The following is a 24,286-nucleotide window of genomic DNA, read 5'->3' on the forward strand; positions in this document are numbered from 1 at the left end:
ATAAAAAAGTTTATATAAGATGAAATATTAATTAATATTTAAGTATTAAACGTTAGAAGATCCTACATATTTGTTCAAATAATAATAAGCAAGTTGATATTTTAGCTAAGAAAAACTTTATTTTTAAAGTGTTCAAATGAGAAACGAATTTATAAAACTAAAATTTAAGTGATTCTTGCTTATAATTTGAATAAGAAACAATCTGCTAAGCTATATTTTATATTTATTTTAAAACCTAAAATATTGAAAAAAATACAATTTTTTCAAATGTAAAATCAAATCTAAAAATCGCTTTTCTTGAAATTTAGTGCGTTTGTAATTGCAAGTACGTAGGCAGATTAATGCATTTTACATGATTTGTTCTTAGTAGAGTTTTGCATCTTAACCTAAATTATATTTCATTCATTAACTCTAACGTAAAATTTATTTGTTGATTAATCCCTAGAGCAATTTGTAAGTCTATTTATCTGCACGTGTTTTATCAAAATAGTATGTTTTCCTCTTTTCACGTGTATGTTTCAATTTTTCTTTTACGGAAGTCTTTTTAGAACTTTTATAATGTATGGAAATCAAGTTATTCAAAAATTAATTTTAAAATAAGATTAGGATTTTATACCTAGTTCAAATAAAAGAAAATTTAATAAATATAATTTTAGTTGATTTTAAAATCCTAAATATTAAAAAAAACAACTTAAATTACTATTTTGCCTAATGTGAACTTATATTTTTTAAGGTTAAAAAAATGGCGAACGATATATTACTATGGACCTTCGTGCTTTTAATAGTGTAGATGTAGATATTGTTGAAGATAAAGCTAAGAAAATTATCTTCTATCTTATTGTGATTTTTTTGTCCTCTACCATGTAAATAAAGGAAGCGACCAATTTTAATAAACAAAAGCTTAGAATGGTTCGTTCATCCTAAATCGCAACGGAATAAAGAGTGAATACATGCAAGTTAACAAAAAAAAGTTGATGAGAGAGAGCAGGGCGTATGTTAAGAGGAATTAACTAACGTACGCCTTCTATGGCACGCCAGAAGAAGAAGCAAATTCCGACGCCGGTAGTGGATACCAAACTATCCTCAACCAAAGAGGAACCACTGAGAGTTGTTACACCAGATACGGGAGTCCCACAAAGTTTAGCCCCAATTCAAATAGGGCAATGGATGATGGGCATGGGAAGTGCTCCAACAATACTGCAAGCACTGAACCGAACTCAGCCAGAGATACCGGAGAAGCTAGCGGTGGAGGAAGAGCACCAGAAACCTGAAGCTCACCATGCGGTAAGGAAATTAACATTCTCGGCGAGTTCGAGTGGGGTAAAACCAACAATGGCGGATATAGTTAAAGGTAATCGAAATCAACAATTAGGACAGGAGCTCAACTACTTTCCTCCGACATTGAAAGATGGCAACAAAATTGTTAAACTAAATGCAAATGCAATAGAAAAGCAGAATCAGAAGTGGAGATCAGCCCTAATTGGCTATGTAATTGGGGGTAATCCCACCTTCAAAGAGATGCTGCGATTTGTGTATGGGTATGGAATAATGTCACAACTCCTCAGGTTTATCTACATGATGAAGGATATTTCATATTCAAATTTGATGATGAAGAGGAAAAATTGAAGATACTACAAAATGAGATCTATACCTATAACAACAGACCTATGATTCTGAAGCAATGGGAGCCAAACTTCAAGCTAGCTGAAGAACCCCTAAACTCAGTGCCAATATGGGTAGTGTTCCCTAATCTACCTATCCAGTATTGGGATGTAGAAAATTTAGGGCGTATCTCTAGTTGTTTGGGTAAACCAATATGTACTGATAAGCTTACAGCAAATGAAGAAAGGATATCATATTCAAGGGTACTTATTGAAATGGATGTGACCCAACCTCTCCCAGATTCAGTCACATTAGAGGAACCTGATGGCAGGTACTATGAACAGTCGATCGAGTATGAGTGAAAACCAGACTACTGTCAGGAATGCTTACAAATTGGAAGACACAAAGCAAATTGCAAAGAACAGAATAGAGTAAGTGAAGGCAATAAGAATCAGCAATTACCAAGGAGGCAAAGGAAGAAGACTAAGCAACAATGGAAGGCTAAACCTATTACAGACTCAGCCACTGAAGCTATGAATGAAGCTGCTGCTAAACCAAATGAAGAACTTGAGAAGGAGAATCAAGCAGTAAATGTAACTGAGGAGAGTCAAACAGTGCAAGGAAATAGAGGCAAACAGAAAATGGTTGAAGTAAAGGATAGCAGGTCAAGAATCTTGATAGAAACTGAGGATGTGGAGAAGTTCCTTCAAAAGAACAGATTCAGTGCATTGAGGATAGAACCTGAAAAAGCTAATGCCAATATGGCAAAAAGGGGTACAGGAGACAAAGACCCCCCATGATCATATGCTCCTGGAATATAAGAGGGCTGAATAAGCCCTATAAGCAAAAGGAATTGAAGTCCTTTTTGCTTAAGAATAAAGTGGTACTGCTGGGATGTTTAGCAACCAAAGTAAAGTAGAAAAGAGCAGAAAAAATAAAGAGAAAACTTGGAGAAGAATGGGAAATTCATGCTGATTACCTAGTCAGTAACAGAGGAAGGGTGTGGATTTGTTGGAAACCTAACAAGGTTTCAGTGAATATCATAGTATCTCATCTACAATTGGTCCATTGTAAGGTAGAGGACAAGGAGTCTCAAATTTCTTGTGAGATAACTTTTATTTATGGGATGAATACTCAGCAGGAAAGACAAGAACTATGGAGAATGTTAAAGCAACTTAACAACTCTATCACAGCACCTTGGATGGTAATTGGAGACTTTAATGCAATTCTCTCTGTGGATGATAGAGTCAATAGACTGCCAGTAAAACAATCAGAAATGGAAGACTTCCAAAACTGCATCCAAGAAATTGGATTGGGCCAACTGAATAGAAAAGGATGTAATTACTCATGGTGTAATAAACGAGAGGCAACTGAAAGAATCTACAGCCTGATTGATTGGGCCTTTGGGAATGACTTATGGTTCATGAAGTATGGAAAACTGGAAGCATACTATCATATCCCGGAATATTCAGATCACTCTCCAATTATAATCAGAACAGAAATGGCTAAGCAAAAACTACCAAGACCATTCAGATTAGTCAATGTGTTATTATCTCAAGAGGGTTTCAAAGAAGCAATATATAAAGTATGGGAACAGCAGGTACATGGTCATACCATGTACTCAATCTGGAGGAAGCTGAAACTACTAGCAATAGAGACATCCCTGATGAACAAAGAAATGTCAATGTTGGAGAGGAAGATTAGTATACTAGAAGAAGAGCTGAAACAAGTACAGCTAGACCTGAGTGCAGATCTGTTTAATGAAGAGCTAATAGCTACTGAAAAAGAGACCCTAATGCAGTTAGAGAAATGGGCAACAATACATGAACAAGTGATAAGACAGAAATCTAGAGCAACATGGCTAGCATATGGGGATTCAAATACAAGATTCTTCCATGCAGCATTGAAGGCAAGACAAGCAAGAAACAGAATCTCATCAATTTGCACAGAAGATGGTATTCAGCTACATGACCCTGTTCAGATTCAAGAAGAATTTATAAACTTCTTCCAAAAGTTGATGGGCACAAGTGAAGAAGAAATGCCTTGCTTAGATCCAACAATTGCAAGAGATGGACCTTGTATTACTGCTGAGCAAAAGCTAGTACTTATTCAAGAAGTGACAGAAACTGAGGTTCTTCAAGCTTTGAAGGACATGCCAGCTGAAAAAGCCCCTGGTATAGATGGGTTTCCAGCAGAATTCTTTAAGAAATACTGGCACTTGATAGGGAAGGAAGTGACAAAGGCAACAATACAATTCTTCCAAACTGGAAAGCTGTTAAAGGAGGTAAACTGTACCACTGTCACTCTAGTTCCAAAGGTTAAAAATCCATCTTTTGTGAAGGAATTTAGGCCCATTGCTTGCTGTACAACCCTGTATAAACTGATTGCCAAAGTTATTACTACTAGACTAAAACTAGTAGTTGACCATTTGGCAGGACACTCACAGTCAGCTTTTATTGAGGGAAGGAATATTCTGGAAAATGTGATTGTGGCTCATGAATTGGTAAAGGGATACAAACAAAAAGGAGTATCCTCTAGATGTCTAGTGAAGGTAGACATTAGGAAGGCTTATGATACAGTAAATTGGGCATCTCTCAGAATGCTCTTGCTAGAGTTTGGGATGCCTATGAAATTTGTCAACCTGATTATGAAATATGTGAGTACAGTGAGCTACTCTTTAATATATAATGGAGGACTTACACCTAGATTCCAAGCCAAGAGAGGTTTAAGACAGGGGGATCCAATGTCACCATACTTGTTTGTCTTAGTGATGGAATATTTGAATAGGCCACTTAAACAGTTGAGAGACAATCCAGATTTTAACTATCATCCAAGATGCAATAAGATGGAGATAGTTCATATATGTTTTGTGGATGACTTAATCATGTGTTGTAGAGCTGATGTAATCTCAGTAAATTTGATGATGAAGCAATTCAATCACTTCTCAGCAGTTTCTGGATTAAAGGCAAATCTAGAGAAAAGTTCTCTATATGTGGCAGGGGTTAATTCAATGCTGAAAAATCAAATACTAGAGGAAATGCAATTTTCAGAGGGTGAGATACCATTCAGATATTTGGGAGTGCCTCTATCATCAAAGAAGATCACAGTCCAACAGTGTCTACCACTAGTTGAGAGAATGACTGCAAGAATCAGATGTTGGTCTACAAAGTACTTAGCATACAGTGGAAGAGTCCAACTCATAAAGAGTGTTTTATTTGAGATGCAAACCTATTGGGCCCAGGTGTTCTTAATTCCAAAGAAGGTCATTCAGCTTATGACAAGAATATGTAGAATCTTCTTATGGACAGGCAGTCATAAGAGCTCAAGGAGAGCTTTGGTTGCATGGGAGACATTGTGTAAGCCTTATTCAGCAGGGGGGCTCAATTTTATAAACTTTCATATGTGGAACAAAGCAGCACTTAGCAAGTTACTATGGGCTGTAACAATGAAGAAAGACTCCCTTTGGATAAAATGGATCCACACTTTTTATATCAAAGGAAAAGACATTCAACAAATGACAACTCCAACTAGAGCTTGCTGGATAGTCAGGAAAATATTAGATGCAAAGAAATGGCATTCGAACAAGGAGTTAAAGCAGGCACTACAAGACTGCTGCATCAAGGAGAAATTCAGCATCAAGAAAGCATATAAAGCCTTTATGCCACAGTATCAGAAAGTGACCTGGAGAGGCCTTGTACTGGGATCAAAGACAATTCCAAAACATAAGTTTATCTTATGGATGGCACTTATGGGAAGATTAGCTACTGTGGATCGACTACAATAGTGGGGTGTCAAAATCCAAACAGATTGTGTTCTGTGTAATACAGGAACTGGGGAGACTTTACAACATCTGTTTTTTCAGTGCAACTACTCTGCTTACATCTGGAATTCAATACTGCAATGGACAGGAGAAAAAAGAAAAGTCAGTAACTGGGAAGAAGAAACAGAAAGGATTAGCAAGACAACAAGAAACAGCAGACCAAGGGCACAGATACTACAATTCCTATATGCTGCTACTGTTTACCAATTGTGGAGTGAAAGAAACTGCAGAAGATTTCAAGATAAGAAGAGAGAGGGTCAACGGATCCTTAAAGAGTTTGCCATACAAATGCACACTAGAGGACAACAAGTTAGAAAATGGAGCAAAGTCCTAGAGTCTTTGAATAGTTATCCTAAGTAAAGGTAGAGAGATATTAGAAAGAGCTGTAATTTTCTTTAATACACCTTTACATAGATAGGAAGAATATGGAGACTAGTTATAGAGTCCAAATGTGACTAGTGGATGTAAATAGATATACTTGGTTGAAATAAAATTTATAAATTTGACCAAAAAAAAGAATACATGCAAGTTTGAATTGATATTCAGGAAAGCTAAAAAGAACTACTAACAAATACTTCCTCCGGTTCAAAATAAGTGATTTTTTTGGATGTTTTCACACAGATTAAGAAATCCACCTTTTGCATTAATTAGCAATGAAATTGACCATATTAACCTTTACTATCTCACATAAACACTCCTAACACATATTCCAACACTATTTACTCCAACTTAAAAAGAATATTTAAAGGAAAAGTAAGATGCAAACAACAACTTAATAGAAGCATTAAAGAGTTATTTATGTCAATTATCCCTAAGAATATTTGTGGGATGTGGCGGTGCTTATTTACAGTAGACCAAAGAACTTTTACTTAGTCAGTGTATAAAATTACCATAACAAAAATCAAAAGGGAGTTCCCACTATCATAACAATTAATAATTCTCAATTCAATCAAATCAGTGAAAAAAATAGAAAAAGAATAATACCTTTGATCAAAAGACAACCCGTTGTTTAGTTTTCATAGAGAGATTCCTTGATCCTTGTCGTAAACTTGTGATAATTTAATCCTCCTTAAGGAAAGATTTATCTTAGGACTTTTGCGAAGGTTAAAAAAATTAGAGTGATTCTTTATTCTTGATGCATAGAGAATAAAATCACAAGTTTAACATCTTTCTGAATGAACACATCCTTTCGCCTTCCACATATGTGATTGAAAACCCCACCCAAAAAAAAAAAAAAAAAAAAAAAGCAACTGAAGGTATGCTAATACAATTTTCTTCATTATATAGTCAAACTTCTCTATAACAGCCTCGTCTGTTCCGAATATTTTTGGATGTTATAGCGCAGTGTTGTTATAGAGAACATATATTATAACATAACATAAAAATTGATTCCGGAAAAGCTTGGATTTTACAGTGAAATATTGTTATATAGGGATGTTGTTAAAGAGATATCTGACTGTAGTTCAGTATTGAACTTATCTAAAAAAATAATTAGTTTAATTATATTTCCAAGTATTTTTAAGTTATTAAGCTTTATTGAATCTACGTGATTGTTTAACATTAACTTTTATCAGTAAGAGGTAGTTTAATATTGCAAAATGATATGATAAAATTAGAAATAACTAAATGTTTTCTTATTATTTTTAGCAGCAAGCAAGTTAATTATAAATTTAATATGATTAAGTAAAACACAATTTCCTTTTTTCTATTTGAAACATCTACGCCACTGGTGGTTATTTAAACAAAAACTTGATGATATATTTTAAAAATAATTTATAAACTCTTCCAAAAAATTAGTCACATAATTTACGTAATTCACTATATACTAATTACAGAACCAGAAGCTAAAAGATTAATGTAGGTGTATGCAATTAGTAACTATTGACAATTGTAATAATATGAACGAGAGGCGCAAAGATGAATCCGTCTCCATAAGAATCTTTAGTAAGAGACGTTCCTATTTCTTCCCTTTAATGTACCGACTTAAATTAGATAATTCCTAATCAAATAAGGTAGTTAAATTTTAATTAATTATAGAGCTCTAAATATTACTGACTGTCTATACTATAAAAATTCAAATAAGGAAAGATTTAGAACAAGGAATACAATTAATTTCAAATCTTAAATATTAGTAAAATTATTAAATTACAACTTTGTCCAATGTAAAATTAGTTTTTAAAGGGTAAAAAAGGCGAACGATATTTCGCTAAAGGCCTTCGTGCTTTTAATATAAACTAGTCTTAGGGTACGCGCTTTGCGCGTGTTTCATATATCAATAAATATACCTTCTTAAAATATTAAAATAAGTAGCATTAAACAAAGGTTTGAAATACAAAAAAAAAAAAAAATGAGTTCCTAAAATTGATAGAATGTTAATTCCACTTTAGCTAGTTCAATAAAAGAAGAAATTATGCATTATAAAAGTCCTTAAAATTATGTGAAATATCTTATAAAAATTGCTATTATTTTTGTATCTAATATCGAAAATAAAAAGGTAATACAAAAATACTTACCACAATTCATCAAAGATTCGGCAAATAACACAAATTTAAAAATATAATCTCTTGATTTTCTTTAGATTCGGGAATGACATATTTGCCTTATGGCCCTTAAAAAAAGGTACGTGTGCTAAAATCTAAGAACGATTAATATTAAATCAATATTTTACAACAAATAACTAAAAATATTAAAAGATATAGGGAGTTCAATTTATAGGAATATTTACAAACAAAAAAAGTAAATTAATTAATGACAGATCATATAGTGTTAAAAAACTAAGCTCAAAGTAACAATATAGAACAAGAAAAACAAGCTAAGAGATATAGAAAGAAAGAGAGGAGAGATTCTTATTTTTTCCATGTATTCAAGTGTGTACAATGTGATGCCCAAACCCTCTATTTATAGGATGGTATTTAGGTAATACAAATGGATGCCATGAAGATGGTATTAACTATTGATCATGGAGATGTTGGAGTTACAACCATAATGGTAAGAAGTAGTAGGAGGTTAATGGAGAAGAGTAATGGTGTTACTCTCTTAGGAGTTATGGACATCCACCATAATCAAGTATTTCATAACATATATAGAATATAATTTGTCTTCTACTGTTTCATTTTTATTGTTTCAAGTTTACATTTTACCGATTTGACTCTTAATATTACACAATAACTGATTTTACTCTATTTATTATTTTTTCAAGTTTACATTTTACCGATTTGACTCTTGAATTGCATCCTTTTGTTACTTAGCTAATTCAATTATTTAATTACATATTTTAAACATTAAAAGAATATTTTTTTTCATTAATTTAAAGTTTAATATTAACTCATCCCATGTTTTAATATTTAGCTATAATTATAATTTGAGATAATTTCGTAAACTTCCCTCCAAGATTCTTCTTATAAAACAAATTTCTACTGCAGTTCGAGAATTACGCTTACCTCTCTTATTTTTATTTTTTATAACGAAAACAAAATTCACATGATAAAATCTAATAACATCTCTGTAGTGTTCCAAATTGCCCTCAAAGGCATTCCATATTAAAGACTAAATTTAGTAACACAAAAATTTTTATATGAGTAAAAATAGAAGTATTTGCACTTCAAAAATGATTAAATTGGGATTACAACTCTTTCATCTCATGCTCGAATTTTAACATGTTCCATGATTCATGTTGCATATTTATTTACCTAAGCTGAATATTATTGATCTTTAGAAATGAGATAAGTTAATTTTCTTTTTATTTGATTATTCATTATAATTCATTTATTAATATTATAAAATTGTTAATGTACGATGAAAATTTAAACCCTCGGTTTTACTCTACTAATGTATATTAAAATCTAGATACCTAAAATATGTCATATTATAAAAGACATTAGAAGAAAAATAGCCCAAAAAGTTGTAAAAAACTAAAGCAAACTCAATTTTATAATTGAGTCATACATTTACGTACAACATGTAAAAAAAATACTTAGAGAAAAATAACTAGTATCATTTAAAATTTCAAGAGAAAATTCAATTAACGGAAAAAAATACAATTATTGTTCTTTAATTTTTATTAGTAATTCGATTAGTTTTTTAATTTTGCCAAATACAATGAGCAGTTTATTTTCGTGTTATATATAGTTTATGTGTGCCTATTTTTAGTAGCTTCAAAGTAGTGCTTATCTGACGGAAAAAGGTAGTACAAATATGAATTCTTAATATCTAAGTTTTGAATGATTGAAAAATATTATAAATTACTGCAACTTTAATATTGGTGGTCTATAATACGGAGATCTATATAAAATAAAAATTTAATTGCTTTTAGAATCCTAAGTATTAATATTCTCTACATAACTTAAATATGGTAAAATTTGATGATCATAATTATAGCTGATTTCAATGTCTCGTATATTAGGAAAACGGAAAAGGGTCAAAACTATCTCTATCGTTTGCTAAATGGTTTATAAATACCCTCCGTCCATCTATCCGTTCAAAAAAATATACCCCGTCCATCTATCCGTTCAAAAAAAACACGAAGTTAATTCTATCAACAAAAATATCCCCGCGACTAATGGCAGGATGGACGGAGTGTGTTTTTTTGAACGGATAGATGGACGGAGGGTATTTATAAACCATTTAGCAAACGATAGGGATTTTTAATTGGGCCACGTGGCAATCTTTNGATAGGGGATTTTTTAATTGGGCCACGTGGCAATCTTTGACTGGAACAAAAAATGAATATTATTTCAACGCATTTACCTTATCCGACCCATTTACAAAAATGGGTAGTATCTATCACACCCATTCCCACTCATCTGATCTCTCCCTTTCTTCTTCTCCAATTGGGACACTGCATACACACAATAACAAATTAATTAAAGAATAGATAAAACCCAAAATCAAATAACCCGAAATTCAAACCAGATTTTGAAATTTCTCCAATCAAACTCAGGATAAGTATTGAAACTCTTAAATGGAAAATCAACAGATACATTTGGGTTGTTAAGTAAGAAGACAAGGATCAAAACAAACCAAAATTCTGAAACAAAAAAATTGAGCCCTAATGCTAAAATTGTCCAAATATATCAATCAAATCTAGGAGAAATATTGAAACTTTGAAAGGAACAAGTAATGAAAATCTTTGGATTGTTTATAAGAAGACAAAAGAGCCACGAAATAACAGAGAAAAAATAACTACATATGACTGATACAAGCACACAAGAAAATTGAAACCAAGGTGCTAAAAAGCTTGAAATTATCACACTCTAGGATAAAGATTGAATCTATAAAAGGTAAAAAAAAGAGTAAAGGGTTACCTTTGGGATGTTCATAAGAAGAAGAAGAGGAGGAGGACAAAGAGCCATGAATTGCAGATGAAGTGAAAGCCAAAGCCATATTTTCAAACACAAAGAAAGATTTATTTCAACAAAGAAACGCTAAAAATTCTTTGTAAGATGAGAGTGGGTGTGCTGGGTGATAAGGAAAAAGAGAGGGAAAAAAAACAAAGAAAAAGAAAGAAAATAATTAGGCGGGTCAAATAAATAGGGTCGGACCAGGTAAATGGGTAAAATCAAGACCCATATTTGATTCTTGATCAAAAATCTCTATCGTTTGCTAAATGGTTTATAAATACCCTCCGTCCATCTATACCGTTAAAAAAAAATACTCTGTCCATCCTGTCGTTAGTCGCGGGGGTATTTTTGTTAATAGAATTAACTTCGTGTGTTTTTTTGAACGGATAGATGGACGGGGTATAGTTTTTTTGAACGGATAGATGAACGGAGGGTATTTATAAACTATTTAACAAACGATAGGGATAGTTTTGGCCCTTTTCCGTTAGGAAAATAATTAAATGATCATTCTTTCATATTAGGAAAATATTTAAATTACTATTCTGTCCAGTGTGAACTCTATTTTTAAAGGGTAAAAAAGGCGAACGACATTTCACTAAGAGCCTTCGTGCTTTTAATATAGTATAGATATAGATTTTGAATATTTTAAATTATCAATTATTATGTAGTATAGTAAAATATATAAATTTTATTAGAAAATTTGAAGACTGTACCTCTAAATTCACTTAAAAATAAAATAGTTAAACCTCATACTCGAAATTACGTCACATAAAATAGAAGGAGAGAGTAATTCTTTTGGAGGATGGAGTATTTCTTCCTGTACTATTTCGTCCTCTTTTTTTCTTTTTTCTTTTTGTCTCCGCAAAAAAAAACACGTGGAGTCGGTCCATACTTGACCCGCTCTATATCGACCCGATTCTCCAAGTATAAATAGCTGCCCCTATCGTTCCGTAATCTCTCGAAGGTTCCAATATTTCTGGCGATTCACAGAGCATCTACAAAGGAGAATTCCGGGAAGAAGTTTCCGGCGACGATGAAGCCAATGACGGTGGACTACCTGGCAGACCTAGAGGATCAAGGATCAACAATGGCGATGGATATTGATGACGTGGAGGCTCTCGAGATTTTCGGTGAAGGTCCTTTATTAGGTTCCGATCACCTCCGTCTCGCTGACGCTGATTTCTTCAATTCCTTTCAAGATGACTTTGATGATTCCGACATCAATTGAAAATTTGAACTAGTTTCACCGTAGTTAATAACTGTTCGTTTGTAGTTAAGTTTCTGGGGAAAAAAAAGATTAACGATAAATATCGAGGAAATGTGATTATGTTTATATGCTTACTGATGATTAGCTTTTGAATCTTTTGTTGCTTTTCTGATCCATTGATTAGAATTGTTGAAGTAATGATGGAACATATGAACGTTTATTTGGTTATTGTATGTTCGTTGATTATCATGTTTGATTAAAATTACTGAGCTTGGGCTTTGCCATCTTATGGTTTTATTTATTAAATTGTGAAGCTGAATTAGTAATGGCGCCTCAGCCTTGTAGTTAATTTTCTGAGAATTAACTCATCAATGTTGACATTATGGATGGAATATTATGTTCATTGAAGTTTTATACCTGTGTAGTAGGTTACATTGTGAAAGAACTTTTACCCTAAAGCTGAAACCGGTAATAAGCCGTTGATAATAAGGAGTTGATGTGTTTGGTAAGCAGTTATAAATTTGGGGTGATCAACTTAGGATTTATAGCTAATTTTGAATTATTAGCACTTAATTATAAGCACTTTGGTAAACTGTTTACCAGACGTATGTTAATGCGTGGCTGTTGGCTGAAGTCGCCATTCTACGAGCTACTGCTCCAATTGAACATTGTCCATGCTTGTTAATGGCAAAACTGGGTGTCACCTTTCATTGCATTCAATCCTAAAACTTAAGCTATCATTTCTCATTGTGTTCTTCTCTTGGATTATTTTGCCATCTAAGTTCAATCTGAAAACCCCGCGATCTCGTCTATTGAAGCCTTAGCAGTTCACTCGTGATAAGGTGCATAACGATGCCATCATTGAATTGTGATTCATAACTTTAATTAATGAGTTCCAAGTATTCAACTTAATAGAATTTCGTTTATAGTAAAAACATGATGAATACACAACACATTTTACCATAAAGCACAACGCCAAGCGACCATGTGAAGTTCACCCATCTCAGAACAGTTGCCCCTCAAACATCAAGATACAATCAAGATTCAAAAGAAAGGAATGTTTTTTTATTTTCTTTTATGTTTATTCTTTTCTTTTTCTGTCTCGAGTTTGAAAAAACTGCTTTCATACGTCTGCAAAAATAAAAACCATTTGAAAGAAAGTATAGAAAGTTGAATACATATAAACACTTAAATGTTTGTGACAGACATTTTCTTCTCTTGCCCCCTTCACTGGAAAGAAAATCAACTATTCTAATCCAATTTCTGATGTACATTTGATGCCATATACCAATATAACGAAATATCAACTTGCAGAAACAGCAAACTTCTTCACCCCTCCCAACTTTCCGACAACAGTTCCTCTATCAAAAGTTAGTATTTTCTCTAGACACAGAGAACCACAGCCCTCCTGAAGCCACCTTCGTAGTTTAAGCACAATGTTTGTTGCACTCCCTCGTAGTACGAAAAAAGATCAGTCAGTCTGTAATGGCTAGTGTTAGAACACAACCAAAAGTATAAACTCTCTCTTGCCACCATCAGCAACACATTCAACTAACTATACAGTCACCATCAGCAACACGTTCAACTTTGCAGCCACCAGTCATTGCCCTGATACGTATATTTTCATGACACCCTGAATAGTAGTATGTGTTAGACAAGAAATGAAATTTTTCGGAGGACCATCAGACAAACAAAATCAAGAGGCATAATTCTACTCACTCATGACTAATGGTTTGACAGTGAGGATTAAAATGACAGAATACGACTCATGAATGAAATTAAAGAAATGAAGAATGTAACGACATGCGACCTGGTGGCATATAAAGCAAGTTACCCAGGTGAAGTGACTTCCATCAATTTGATACTGTCTCCACATTTCCTTTTTGTTGGTTTTCTATTATGGTAGTCATTCCGACAAGTTTTTGGCTTAAATCAAACACAGATTGATTCATGTTGTAGATAAAATATACATAAAAATGTACTACGTAATAGTTATGTGTTTCCTCATATCAAAATGATTTAGAGAATATATCCAAAATATTAGTTAACGACATATCTTTGTCTACCAGGAAGCAAAATGACAACTACTGTGGGACAACTCTAATATTTATGCAAAGGGATGGAAGAATTTGTAAACACCTCCAACGGTACAACCAATAAGAAGCTCACATCGAAAATCGGTTTGAGAAGCGGGTAATAAAGATCTTTCCAGTCGCACGGACAGATGTGAAATACATAGGAAAGAAGCCGGAAGCATTCAATCATCAATATGTCAACATTCACAGAAACATCGAAAAGAAAATAGATAGTTACCAAGTTTTACAATTATGACCATCTGCTATCTTCACAAGTTTCTAGCCTTCTAAAGCATATGTTGGGACCTGCATTACATTTGCAACATATTGATGTCAGTTACAGAAATAATAAATATCCCACACCAAAACATCAGTTACTGACAATTTTTTGTTCAAGCTTATAGTTCTAGGTTACGAGAAAGTATGCACATATACATGATGATTGTGGTTTTGGTTCCCAAAGCTGCAACCACATTGAAGAGACGGAAGTGGTACTTGTCAAGTAACTGGAGTTTCCATATCCTCATTCTCTATTTTTTCTCCCCTTCATTCATATGAAGCTAGCTCAATTCTGGGATATTGTCTTCTCTTGTTGTTGTATTTACTCTCTGTTACCTTTAATGGTTGTTTTTTTATCAATAGTTACCTTTAATGGTTGTTATAAGTTACGTTGATTGATCGTTTTTTAAAGGCGTCTTTTTACCAGTGTTCTGACATACAAATTCTGCATTTAACCAAGTTAAGAAGAAATATCAGGTCAACTCTATAGATAGCAGAAGAGATTGTGGATGAACATTTTATTCACGGTCGACAGTACAATGTTTGTTTTTCTTTTGTCCCCTTGAGTGTAATGTTAATGTCACTAAGTTACAACTTCAAAAGGAACAAAATCAACCATGTCTAACTCCTAAATGGATTTGACTACATGAATCCGCTATACGATTTGCTCCCTTTTTTTTTTTTTTTTGGGGGGGGGGGGGGGGGTGTTTTTTTCTACACACGTTCTGTTCTGATTAGGTCCATTTCCTTCCAAAATGCTAGTTAATTTGCCTTTTGCAACTACTCAGTACTGCCTTACTGATCATTTGCTTCAATTGTGTTTTGTTCTTAAGCTGCTGAGCTTTTTAAATTGCCCCAAAGAGGAACATTTAAACCCTTAAAGAACTACGCCGAGCCTTCTTCTACTTTCACAAAGAGACTTAATCTAATCTACATTACGAGAAAGGAGCCTATAATATCGAATTCTCCCGATGCCCCCCCCCCCACCCCACCCCACCCACAAAAAAAAGGAGAACAATTGGTACAGATGGATCTAGTTGCAGCTTCTACTTAAGTCATCATCAATAACCTTCCAACCAGAATAAGACACCTTTGAATTCAGGCACTACCTCTAGCATGTCTTCATCAGGAAAACAGGATAATGTACGGTCCAAACCATTTGATTTATCAAATTGGAGGATCCTCAATTTTCCTTCCTGCAATTTAGGGGAAAAAAAAGATGAAATACTTTTGAGAAGAGAAACAGTTTCATAGTTGAAACCAAGAAACTCATGATGTTTGCATGTTCACCTTGGTTCCATAGACTAGGCCGCCACCAACCAAAGGATGGAAACAAGCAACGTTAACCTCATCCTCTGCACTGGGAAGAACTCTCACAAGTTCCATATCCGAAACTCTGTAGACCTGATTCAAGACACACAATGTGAACTAACAGAGACAACAAAAATAAACACCGACATTGTGAACAAGAAAATTGATTCTTATATCAGGTTCGGTCAGACATTCTCGATAAAATGTGAGTAGGAGCATAATTCTTCCTTTTTAAGTTTTGTGCAGTCCAAAAACAATGCGCATCTCCATAACAGAACAAACTTTCACGACATACTAGCAAGCCAATTAAAACTGCTGCGTGTCCTAACACATAGTTATTTCACTTGCATATCAGGCCCGTATTAGCTCCAGTTCATCTAGCCCATCTCCACCAACTTAAGTAGAGCCTGAAGAACCTAAAACCATGAGTTAATCTTTTTTATTTTGGATTTTCTGGTTCTGAAGTTAATAATATCCTGCATCACTTCATTTAGCCCACCACAACTTGTTTAGTAGTTGAGATTGTACTTCTAAAAACAATTTTTTTAATCTCTACAATTCTATTTATGTGATACCATTTGACTGGTACAGGAGATTAGTTTGACCAACATATTACGTGACCAATCTCAGTCTTGGTGGTGTTGAAAAATTGTAGTAATATGTTGAAGTACCATGACCCAGTCTTGGTGGTGGTGAAAAACTGACATTCCATAAGAAGCCAGGATATAACCAAGTCCTCACCTCAAGAATCGTGTAAACGGGTACAGTTGTATCTCCATCAATCACTATACTTTTCAGAAGTGAACCGTGCCGACGCCCATAGGCAAGTAAAAGATGTTCAGAAGTTGGAGAAAACTGCATTTCAGAAAATGTGGAGCCACAATCAGATTCTCAGATCAGAAAGCCAGAAAGCATGTTGTTTTGGACAGAAATGAAACAGTATTAGTCGACATATCTATAAAAACTTATTTCAAAATAAGGACCACACAACTTTGCGGAGCATCCTCTTTATCAGGTCAGACAGGAAATTTATATTATTTGCATAATCTTGAGAACAATTTATTGGTGATATTTTCAAGGTACTGGCATATAGAAAATAGACACTGAACTTGAGAGTTACACGAGAAAACGAATAGTAAAAGAATTTGGCCATATGAATGTAAAAACTCCATGGGAATATAAATTGACAAACATATTCTGTACAGGTGTAGGGAAACCTACGATATAAATGTCATGCGGCTTAATCAGAGTTACGAGGATACGGCAGGTAAAAACATCTAATCCCTTTCTCAAAAGACAAGAATCAGAATTCACTCTGAATGCTTGTTGATTCAAAGCTCTCTAAAAGGCAATTGCTACTTTATCAATTACCAGCATATTTACAATTACCTTGTGCAACTACTATAAGCTGATATCACTGAGACAGCAACACCACTGGTCATCACGGCACGCATTTAACAGGTTGCAGGACAACGGCATTGCATTAGCACTTAAGACAGTAAGGCTTATATATGAATTTGTCTTCTGACCCTCTAATTTAGAATAAAGCATGGATCTCAAACTCAACAACTTGAAGTATTTATCTCTTCTTGATTGAAAATATTAAATAGCAATACACACACACACACACACACACACACAGTGGCGACATCAAATTGCCACTGTAGAGCACCCCAAACAAACATCTTTGCATAATTTTCTATTAGATGTGGATGGCTTAAATCCTTCAAGCAACAGAGACAGAACATCCTCCAAATCTAGAGAATGAAAGAACTACAAAGGAACAGAGATGAGATGATTTGCACCAAATATCCATACCTCAAACACTTACAGAGACAGAGATCTATTTCAAGCAGAAAAAGACTAGAAAGAAAAAGACCAAAAAACAAACACGTGATGATCTGCAAAAGCAGGAACCGACTTCAATGTATTGATTGATGAGAAGATAACAATTCAGTCCGTAAGAGCAATCATTGCTGCTATTTACAGTTGCTAAGTCACAAAAATTGCTACTCTGAACATTTCTTAACTGGAGAAATAATGTGAAGCCACACTTGTTTCTCCAGTCTCCACTCATTTCTTTTTCAAGGTAAAACATGAGACCCTTTTGAAACAAATAATAAACTTATCCACAGAAAGAACCTTCATACTTCAAAAGCAGGGTAAACAAAATCAAGTACCCCAAAGTAGAAAAGTAAAACAAGATAAAGTGGACTCATCACCAATCTATGGGAACTTTTTACATAAAGAATTTTACTCTCCAAAAACAGATCAACATCTATGTCCTCGTTAGGTCACAATTTCCTATCTAACACATGCTCAACTAGTTTTGAGTTTCACTTACAGACAAAACAGAGTTTCCTCTTCATTTTATTCCCATTTAACAATTTAATATTTTCTTTTTACTTCCTCGAAGATTAGGCAAAAATGAAAAAACAAGTAAAACATCTACAGTTCATTTTTTCCAGAGAACCACTCAGTTTCTATGAAAACTGAGTAGCAATCTGGTGTACAACCCTAGTAAGCACTCACCTGAATTGAAGTCAAACAATGTGCAGCTCTAATTGCCCGAGATACAAGCACTAAACCAAACCTGCAACAGGTTAATAGAGTTCCTAAGTAACAGCCAAACAAGGCTAGGAAAAGAAACAGAGAATGAGGGGAAAAGATAAATAGAAAGAGAAAGCAGAGAGGAAAAGAAACAAAGCCATAAGATTTGGTATTTACGTCGCCTCCTCCAAGGAATATATTCGTAGCTCATACATAACCCGATGGGCTGCAATAGGATGTCTGGTAGGTGAAGTTGCAGCACCCATGGCATCATGGTGAAGTTGTCCGTGAAAACCAGGATCAGCTTCCATGTTAGGCAGAATACATGCAACACAAGCTGCTACAAATCTCCCACATGGTGAAAAGTGGGCTCCCATTTCACTGAAGTAAACAATATACATCATGTAAGCATTCAGAACAGTTAATCATCGGTTCAGAGGCTAATCATCAACTACCCTAAGAGAAAAATTAGATCAAGCAGCTAGTACAGCATGAGTGACAGTTTAGTAGCCTCCTTCAAAGATTAATACATATCACTTCAAGCCAAAGCTTTTAACAGTAGAAATTATCTCACCTACAAAGCACAGCATGTGGTATCATTAAGCGACACTTTTCAGCATCAAGCGGCGCACATGGAGCCTTAACATCATAAGGCCATATTCTGAGCTTCACAGTGCAAGGCAATTCGGGAGCCGCTGCTGCAGCCAGTGAAGTAGCTATCTCTGACTGGAACCGACTCATAAAAGCTTGAGAATCATTTTCATCATGCAACACGTTAATGGGAGCAGCGCTATCACCAGATCCAACAACAGGTATCGCTCTAGAGCGTGAAGAACGGTGACGAGAACCAGATCTTCCAGACCTCGGATGATTACTGTTTGAAATGACTGACGGAACTGCAGGAGGATGTTCTACTTCACCATAAGCCGATACACTACTTGTGGCACCACTGTGCTCTGAATGAATCGCTCGTCGGCCAGCTTGGCTTTGGCCAATCAACCATCCTTGCAAGAAAGGTAATTCCCAGTATGCAGGGTCACTGAAAGGGAAAAATTGATTGTTTCTTTCCTCAGCCGGCACATCAGTCTCCATAGGATCAACTACAGGTTCGGATGCATTCTCAGTATCCCTAACAGAAGAACCAGTCTGAGCTTGTGCAGGAGATAAAGTTGGCTCAACAGGGGACAATAAAAGTTCATATTGGCCAGAAGGAGTTGAGTAAGTGAGAAGTCGGACAGATGCAGAAGTGTCCGCTCTGTGCTGTGTGCTGTCAGAAGCCATGTCTGCATCGCTCTGCTGCAAAGGCATTCTAGGATCACCTCTAGCGATTGATGGCCAGATCATGAATGGTAGAGACATGATCGGCAATTCATTTGCTGAAGCAGATCGGTAAGTGGAGTGAGCATCTGTCAAATACACAGTAGGAGGAGGGTACCGCAAGTTACCCGGAGAAGTTGCAAGCGTCATTGAAGAATCTGATGAGTCCAGATCATTGACCTATAAAAGAAGAGTGTTGATAAGATCTACAGCATTCATAACTTACAACCCAAAATAACAGCACCAGAAAATACCTCAGCTGTTAAAAGAAATGGGGCACCATGTGGGTGGAAATGTACAGCACGAAGTGAACGTCTTGTCTTTAGTACGATAGCTGGTGAAGATGCTTCCCCTCTTCTGTTGTAGTGCCACATATACAGCTACCATAGATTGAAACATCATCATTACAACCAGAAGTTGCAATGAACAAACCAAAATATATTGGATTCCGTGTTTCTTACCTTGTGGCCTGAAGCAACAGCCAGAACTTCCCCTTGGGCATGGAAGGCAATGGATGCAATAGGACGATCTGCAGGATAAAATTTCCACCATATGTATTAACAAACAAAAGAGTAAAGAGCAATGCTTTTTGTTCAACCAGCAACATGTTACAAGGTATTACAAAAATCACGTGATCCTATACACTCGGCAGTTTTTGCATCCCATAAACGAACTTCATGGTCCAAACTTCCACTTGCAAGTATATCAGAGTATAATGGATGGAAACGAACCTGCAGAATTTCAACCACAATGTTAGATATCAATGCAGGAATGAGATATTCAAAGTTGAAAGAAGCAATATCAGCACAGCCAAGACGCATATGAAATAGGAACCACCAGAGACTGCCAAATAAAACTACAGACAACATAGAAAAGCCTCAAAAGTTGCAGCCTTCTTTCATTGGGGTGGGGTTCAAAAGAATTGAAGGGCTTAGACATGTGAGCAAAACATCAAGCATTTATCTTTCTATCATTTTTCTTGTTCTGACAAGTACCAAGCATTTATCTGCATTGATATTTGATATCAGATTAGTTAGTTCAGCTCCATTAGAAGCATATCCACAAACATAAAGTAAAAGGAATAATGTTTCAAGCTCTTTGACATTTTTCAAAGCAATTATATGCCTACTAAACATTGTGTCGACCAAAATCCCGGCATTTTCAATCATTATCATTAGTACCTAATTGACTGAAATATTGTTTTCCAAGTAGATAATGAGTTCATCCAAGAATGCAGCATAACTATTTCAGATGACTAAAGATCAGAAAACAGCCTTACCACCCAAGGAGTCCTGCGATGTCCACTTAACACCTTTAAGCACTTTCCACTTTGGCAATCAATTATCTTTACTGTGTGATCTCCACTGCCGCCATGGTAACAAAATATGTCAACAAACTTGACAGAGAAGCATAAATAATGAAATTTACTCAACCCAATATAGGTGACATATTTGCTTATATACCAATTCACAATATTGACAGAGGATTCTTTTTTTAAAGATACGAATATAGCAACTGTGGATACAGAAATGGATATGCAATTATTACATTGACTCAAAGATGTGTATTAGATAGACAGTTTTAATATCTGAGGGGAGAAGTAAGAAATTGGGTCAAATTAACCAGCAAGACACTAAAATGCATAACAAAATAGATACTTGAACATGAAAACGTATTCGAAGAGAGACTGACTGAGTAGAAGCGAGTGTCTTCCCATCAGGACTGAATGCCGCAGCAATAGTAGACCTAGGCGGAGGCAACAGTGGACAATACTTAGCTGAAAAATGTCTCAATGACTCTGCCTCTACCCTGATAAAATTAAATAGACGATGTGAGAAGGCACAATTGAAAATTTGCAGCTATAATTAACATTGTGAGAAATAAAAAAAAACAGACAGAATGTAACTACCATGATATAAGACCCTGTCTCGGGTCTCTTGCTACTTGGCTTTTTAATCCACAGGAATGAACAGAACATTTAGAGTTCTCGCCCCAAAACTTCTTAGAACTGCGTTTAGTTCGAGGAGATACCTCCCTCCTCGTTAGCAGCTGAAAGACGTTACCGCAGCTGGCAAAGAATCAAACCACCTCAGCAAGCAAAATAAAAGCAAATCTGTGCAATCTAATTTAAAAGTTTCACACTGTTGTACATAACCACAAAAGTTTTATCTTTGAGAAAATACTCACAATGTTTATCAAAACCATGTATATAATAAACACAACTTTTTTGATATGGTAAACACCACCACCGCCCCCCACACCAAAAAAACCCTCAAGGTTTGACACTGAGGTCCCTTCCACTATGCTATACCCCACTTGTAATATAACTAAATATAGTTGCACCCAATGGTATGGCCTAGTGGTCAATGAAGAGGAAGAAGAAACTGAGGGCTCATGTTTATATCCCAGCGGAGGCAAATACACTAGGTGATTTCTTCCATTTGCCTAACCTGTGATGGTGGAGCTAGCAGGTAACGCGTGGAATAATGAAGGTGCGCGCAAGCTGGCCCATACATCACCGTCATAAAAATTTATAATAAAATACATCACTAAACAAAACTGATATATTTCCTATCTTTGAAAAAATAATTTCCAACTGAATCCAAACCAATTGAAGCTGAAAGTTCAATTATTTTGCCCAAAAACCTATTCCAGTAACAACTTTATCATAATTCATAAGCATCACCATTATCCATATCATTGTGAACCCTTTAAGCTAGTAGCTAACATTAAGTATCCCAACATAATTGATAAAACTCACACCTTTAGCTAAGATTAACCTAAAAACTTTGTTTTTCTACTCATTAAATTAAAAGATGCAATTATCATTAAAACCACATTAATAATTTTGCTAACTCAGATCAATCATAAGGATTGCTAATTGAATTTCCAATAGAACCCATCAGAACCTCTAAATTTAGCTTCCCAAAAGCTGAAATTAAGCTAAATTTCAGATCTTTGAATGAAAATAACAATAATGATGTAATAAAGATGAAATCTTTAGGATTTTGAGGGTTAAGAAAATAAACCTGTGTTTACAATTAGGGTTTTGGGCAATCGAATGAGGCGGCGAATTCCGCCGCCGCGAAATTGACGTGGATGAATCGCTGCTTGAATTCTCCGGCCAAAGTGACGCCCTCATAATTCTATTTGCTCAAACGAAACCCTCATGCCCTAAAATTTTCCGGCATTTTCAACAAATGCCATCGAATTTGGAGCAAATTTACACCGGAATATAGAGAGGGAAGGGGGAATATGAGATCTTGCAGCAGGGCAAAGTAGGAATAAGGAAAAATGAGAAGAAGAAAGAAAGACGTCGTATGATTTTGGGGGATTTCCCTTTGGATTTTCCGGCGTCGGACAATAATATGTTTACTTTGACCTCTTATGTAGCAAAATGACATATATGTCCTTGGTGGGATGGAAAAATTGAATCACAATTGGTTATGTTGGCGCGTGAGTACACTCTTTCATTTTCTGTTGTTTTTTCTCTATTAAGTGAAAAACTGAAAAGAAAATATTCACAACTAATTAGGGGTTTTGGGTTTGAACTTTAAAATTAGACAATGTGAATTCTTATTAATCAACTGGAGTATTTCGAATAGATAATGTATCAAATGAAAAGAAGGAAATGATTTGCATTTAAAATTTATTATTCAATAATTAAATTCACTGAAGGACGATGTCAAATTAATAAGATTCGTGATACAACAAAATTTCACAATTATACGAAAATACTGAATAATTCTCTAATTTATTTTTTTTCTATATTTTAAAATTCATTTTGTTCCCAAAAAAAAGCCATAACAACAACCTCACGTCCTAATATTAAAGTGTCATATGGATAATCCCTCGTCGTATATTTATGGATTACTACAAATTTTCCCCTTCAAAGTTTGAATAAGTCAATCTTCCTACCGCGTTACATAAATTTTAGTTGTGAGAACTAACTTAATCATAGCTTTAGATTCAGCTGTGGCAAAAACAAACCAAAGCTAGCTAGCAATTCAATAATAGGCCATCTCCCCGTCATTACGTTTAAGGCTGTTGACTTACTCATATTAGAGAGTTTAATTCTTCTCTTCTTTGTCAAATAAAATGAGTCACTTAACTATGACTTGGTCTCCTAATTGGTTAGTAGAATTTCAATTCTCTTGATTTTCCAGGATTCATATAAGCACATTAACAACAACACACCCAGTAAAATCCTACTAGTGGAGGCTGGGGAGAGTAGAGTGTACGCAGACCTTACCCCTTTCCCGAAAAGAGCAGAGATGTTGTTTCTAGGAGACTCTGGGCTCAACAGGAAAGGCAATAATATCAGAAAAGAAACAAGAGAAAAGACATGTAACAATAAAAGATACCAGAAAGAAAATAACCACAACAAATAAGTGAAAGGAAAATAACACAAAACTATGCAAAACACCAATGTGAATACAACAAAGACCGGTAACATTCCTAACGAAACTCTATCAGACTACCCGGTACAAAGAGGGAATAACTCTCGACTACCCCTAGCCTACCACCCTAATGCTCGACCTCCACATGTTCAATTTATTATGCCGTAGTAGGCAACCTTTTTAGTTTGTAGTGGTTTTTATGAGTGAAGTTAACATGTCAAGAATAATTTTTTGACTAAGTAGAAGGGAGATAGGAAGAGTTGGAAGCAAGTCACTTGGTAAAGTTTAATCATTTTGGTTAATACAAATTTTTATTATTATTTTTCTCATCAAGTGATATGTGAATTACATACTTTCTATCTATCTATCTATCTATCTATATATAT

At 34.9% G+C, this 24,286-nt stretch overlaps 2 protein-coding genes across 3 annotated transcripts; one reads left to right on the forward strand and one right to left on the reverse strand.

Moving 5' to 3' along the window:
- LOC109230565 (small acidic protein 1) lies at window positions 11,708–12,252 on the forward strand. Its single transcript, XM_019396039.1, has one exon. It carries the CDS (start codon window positions 11,795–11,797, stop codon window positions 11,987–11,989), a length of 195 nt encoding a protein of 64 aa, XP_019251584.1. The 5' UTR covers window positions 11,708–11,794; the 3' UTR covers window positions 11,990–12,252.
- LOC109229400 lies at window positions 13,099–22,869 on the reverse strand. 2 transcript variants are annotated; one of them, XM_019394824.1, is made up of 16 exons: window positions 22,530–22,869; window positions 21,410–21,568; window positions 21,193–21,309; window positions 20,780–20,864; window positions 20,123–20,231; window positions 19,962–20,029; window positions 19,755–19,880; window positions 19,629–19,680; window positions 18,758–19,559; window positions 18,361–18,564; window positions 18,166–18,226; window positions 16,375–16,488; window positions 15,613–15,726; window positions 15,432–15,518; window positions 14,282–14,349; window positions 13,099–13,601 (listed from the first exon to the last, which is right to left on the reverse strand). In XM_019394824.1, the coding sequence occupies exons 1-15, from the start codon at window positions 22,640–22,642 to the stop codon at window positions 14,323–14,325; spliced, it is 2,238 nt and encodes a 745-aa protein (XP_019250369.1). In that variant the 5' UTR covers window positions 22,643–22,869; the 3' UTR covers window positions 13,099–13,601; window positions 14,282–14,322. The 2 variants fall into 2 exon arrangements, with proteins under 2 accessions (XP_019250369.1, XP_019250368.1); XM_019394823.1 differs by having other exon boundaries at window positions 18,758–19,680.

This window comes from Nicotiana attenuata, chromosome 7 (assembly GCF_001879085.1).
Source record: "Nicotiana attenuata strain UT chromosome 7, NIATTr2, whole genome shotgun sequence".
NCBI classification, from domain to species: domain Eukaryota; kingdom Viridiplantae; phylum Streptophyta; class Magnoliopsida; order Solanales; family Solanaceae; genus Nicotiana; species Nicotiana attenuata.

What these genes read in the sequence shown, in the direction of transcription:
- LOC109229400 (XM_019394823.1), bottom strand. Translation starts at nt 22,642, where the DNA reads ATGAGGGCGTCACTTTGGCCGGAGAATTCAAGCAGCGATTCATCCACG. An exon ending in AGACAGGGTCTTATATCATG is followed by an intron (nt 21,310 to 21,409) that starts GTAGTTACATTC and finishes TAATTTTATCAG; the next exon opens with GGTAGAGGCAGAGTCATTGA. An exon ending in CATTTCTTTTAACAGCTGAG is followed by an intron (nt 19,681 to 19,754) that starts GTATTTTCTGGT and finishes CTTCTTTTATAG; the next exon opens with GTCAATGATCTGGACTCATC.
- LOC109230565 (XM_019396039.1), top strand. Translation starts at nt 11,795, where the DNA reads ATGAAGCCAATGACGGTGGACTACCTGGCAGACCTAGAGGATCAAGGA.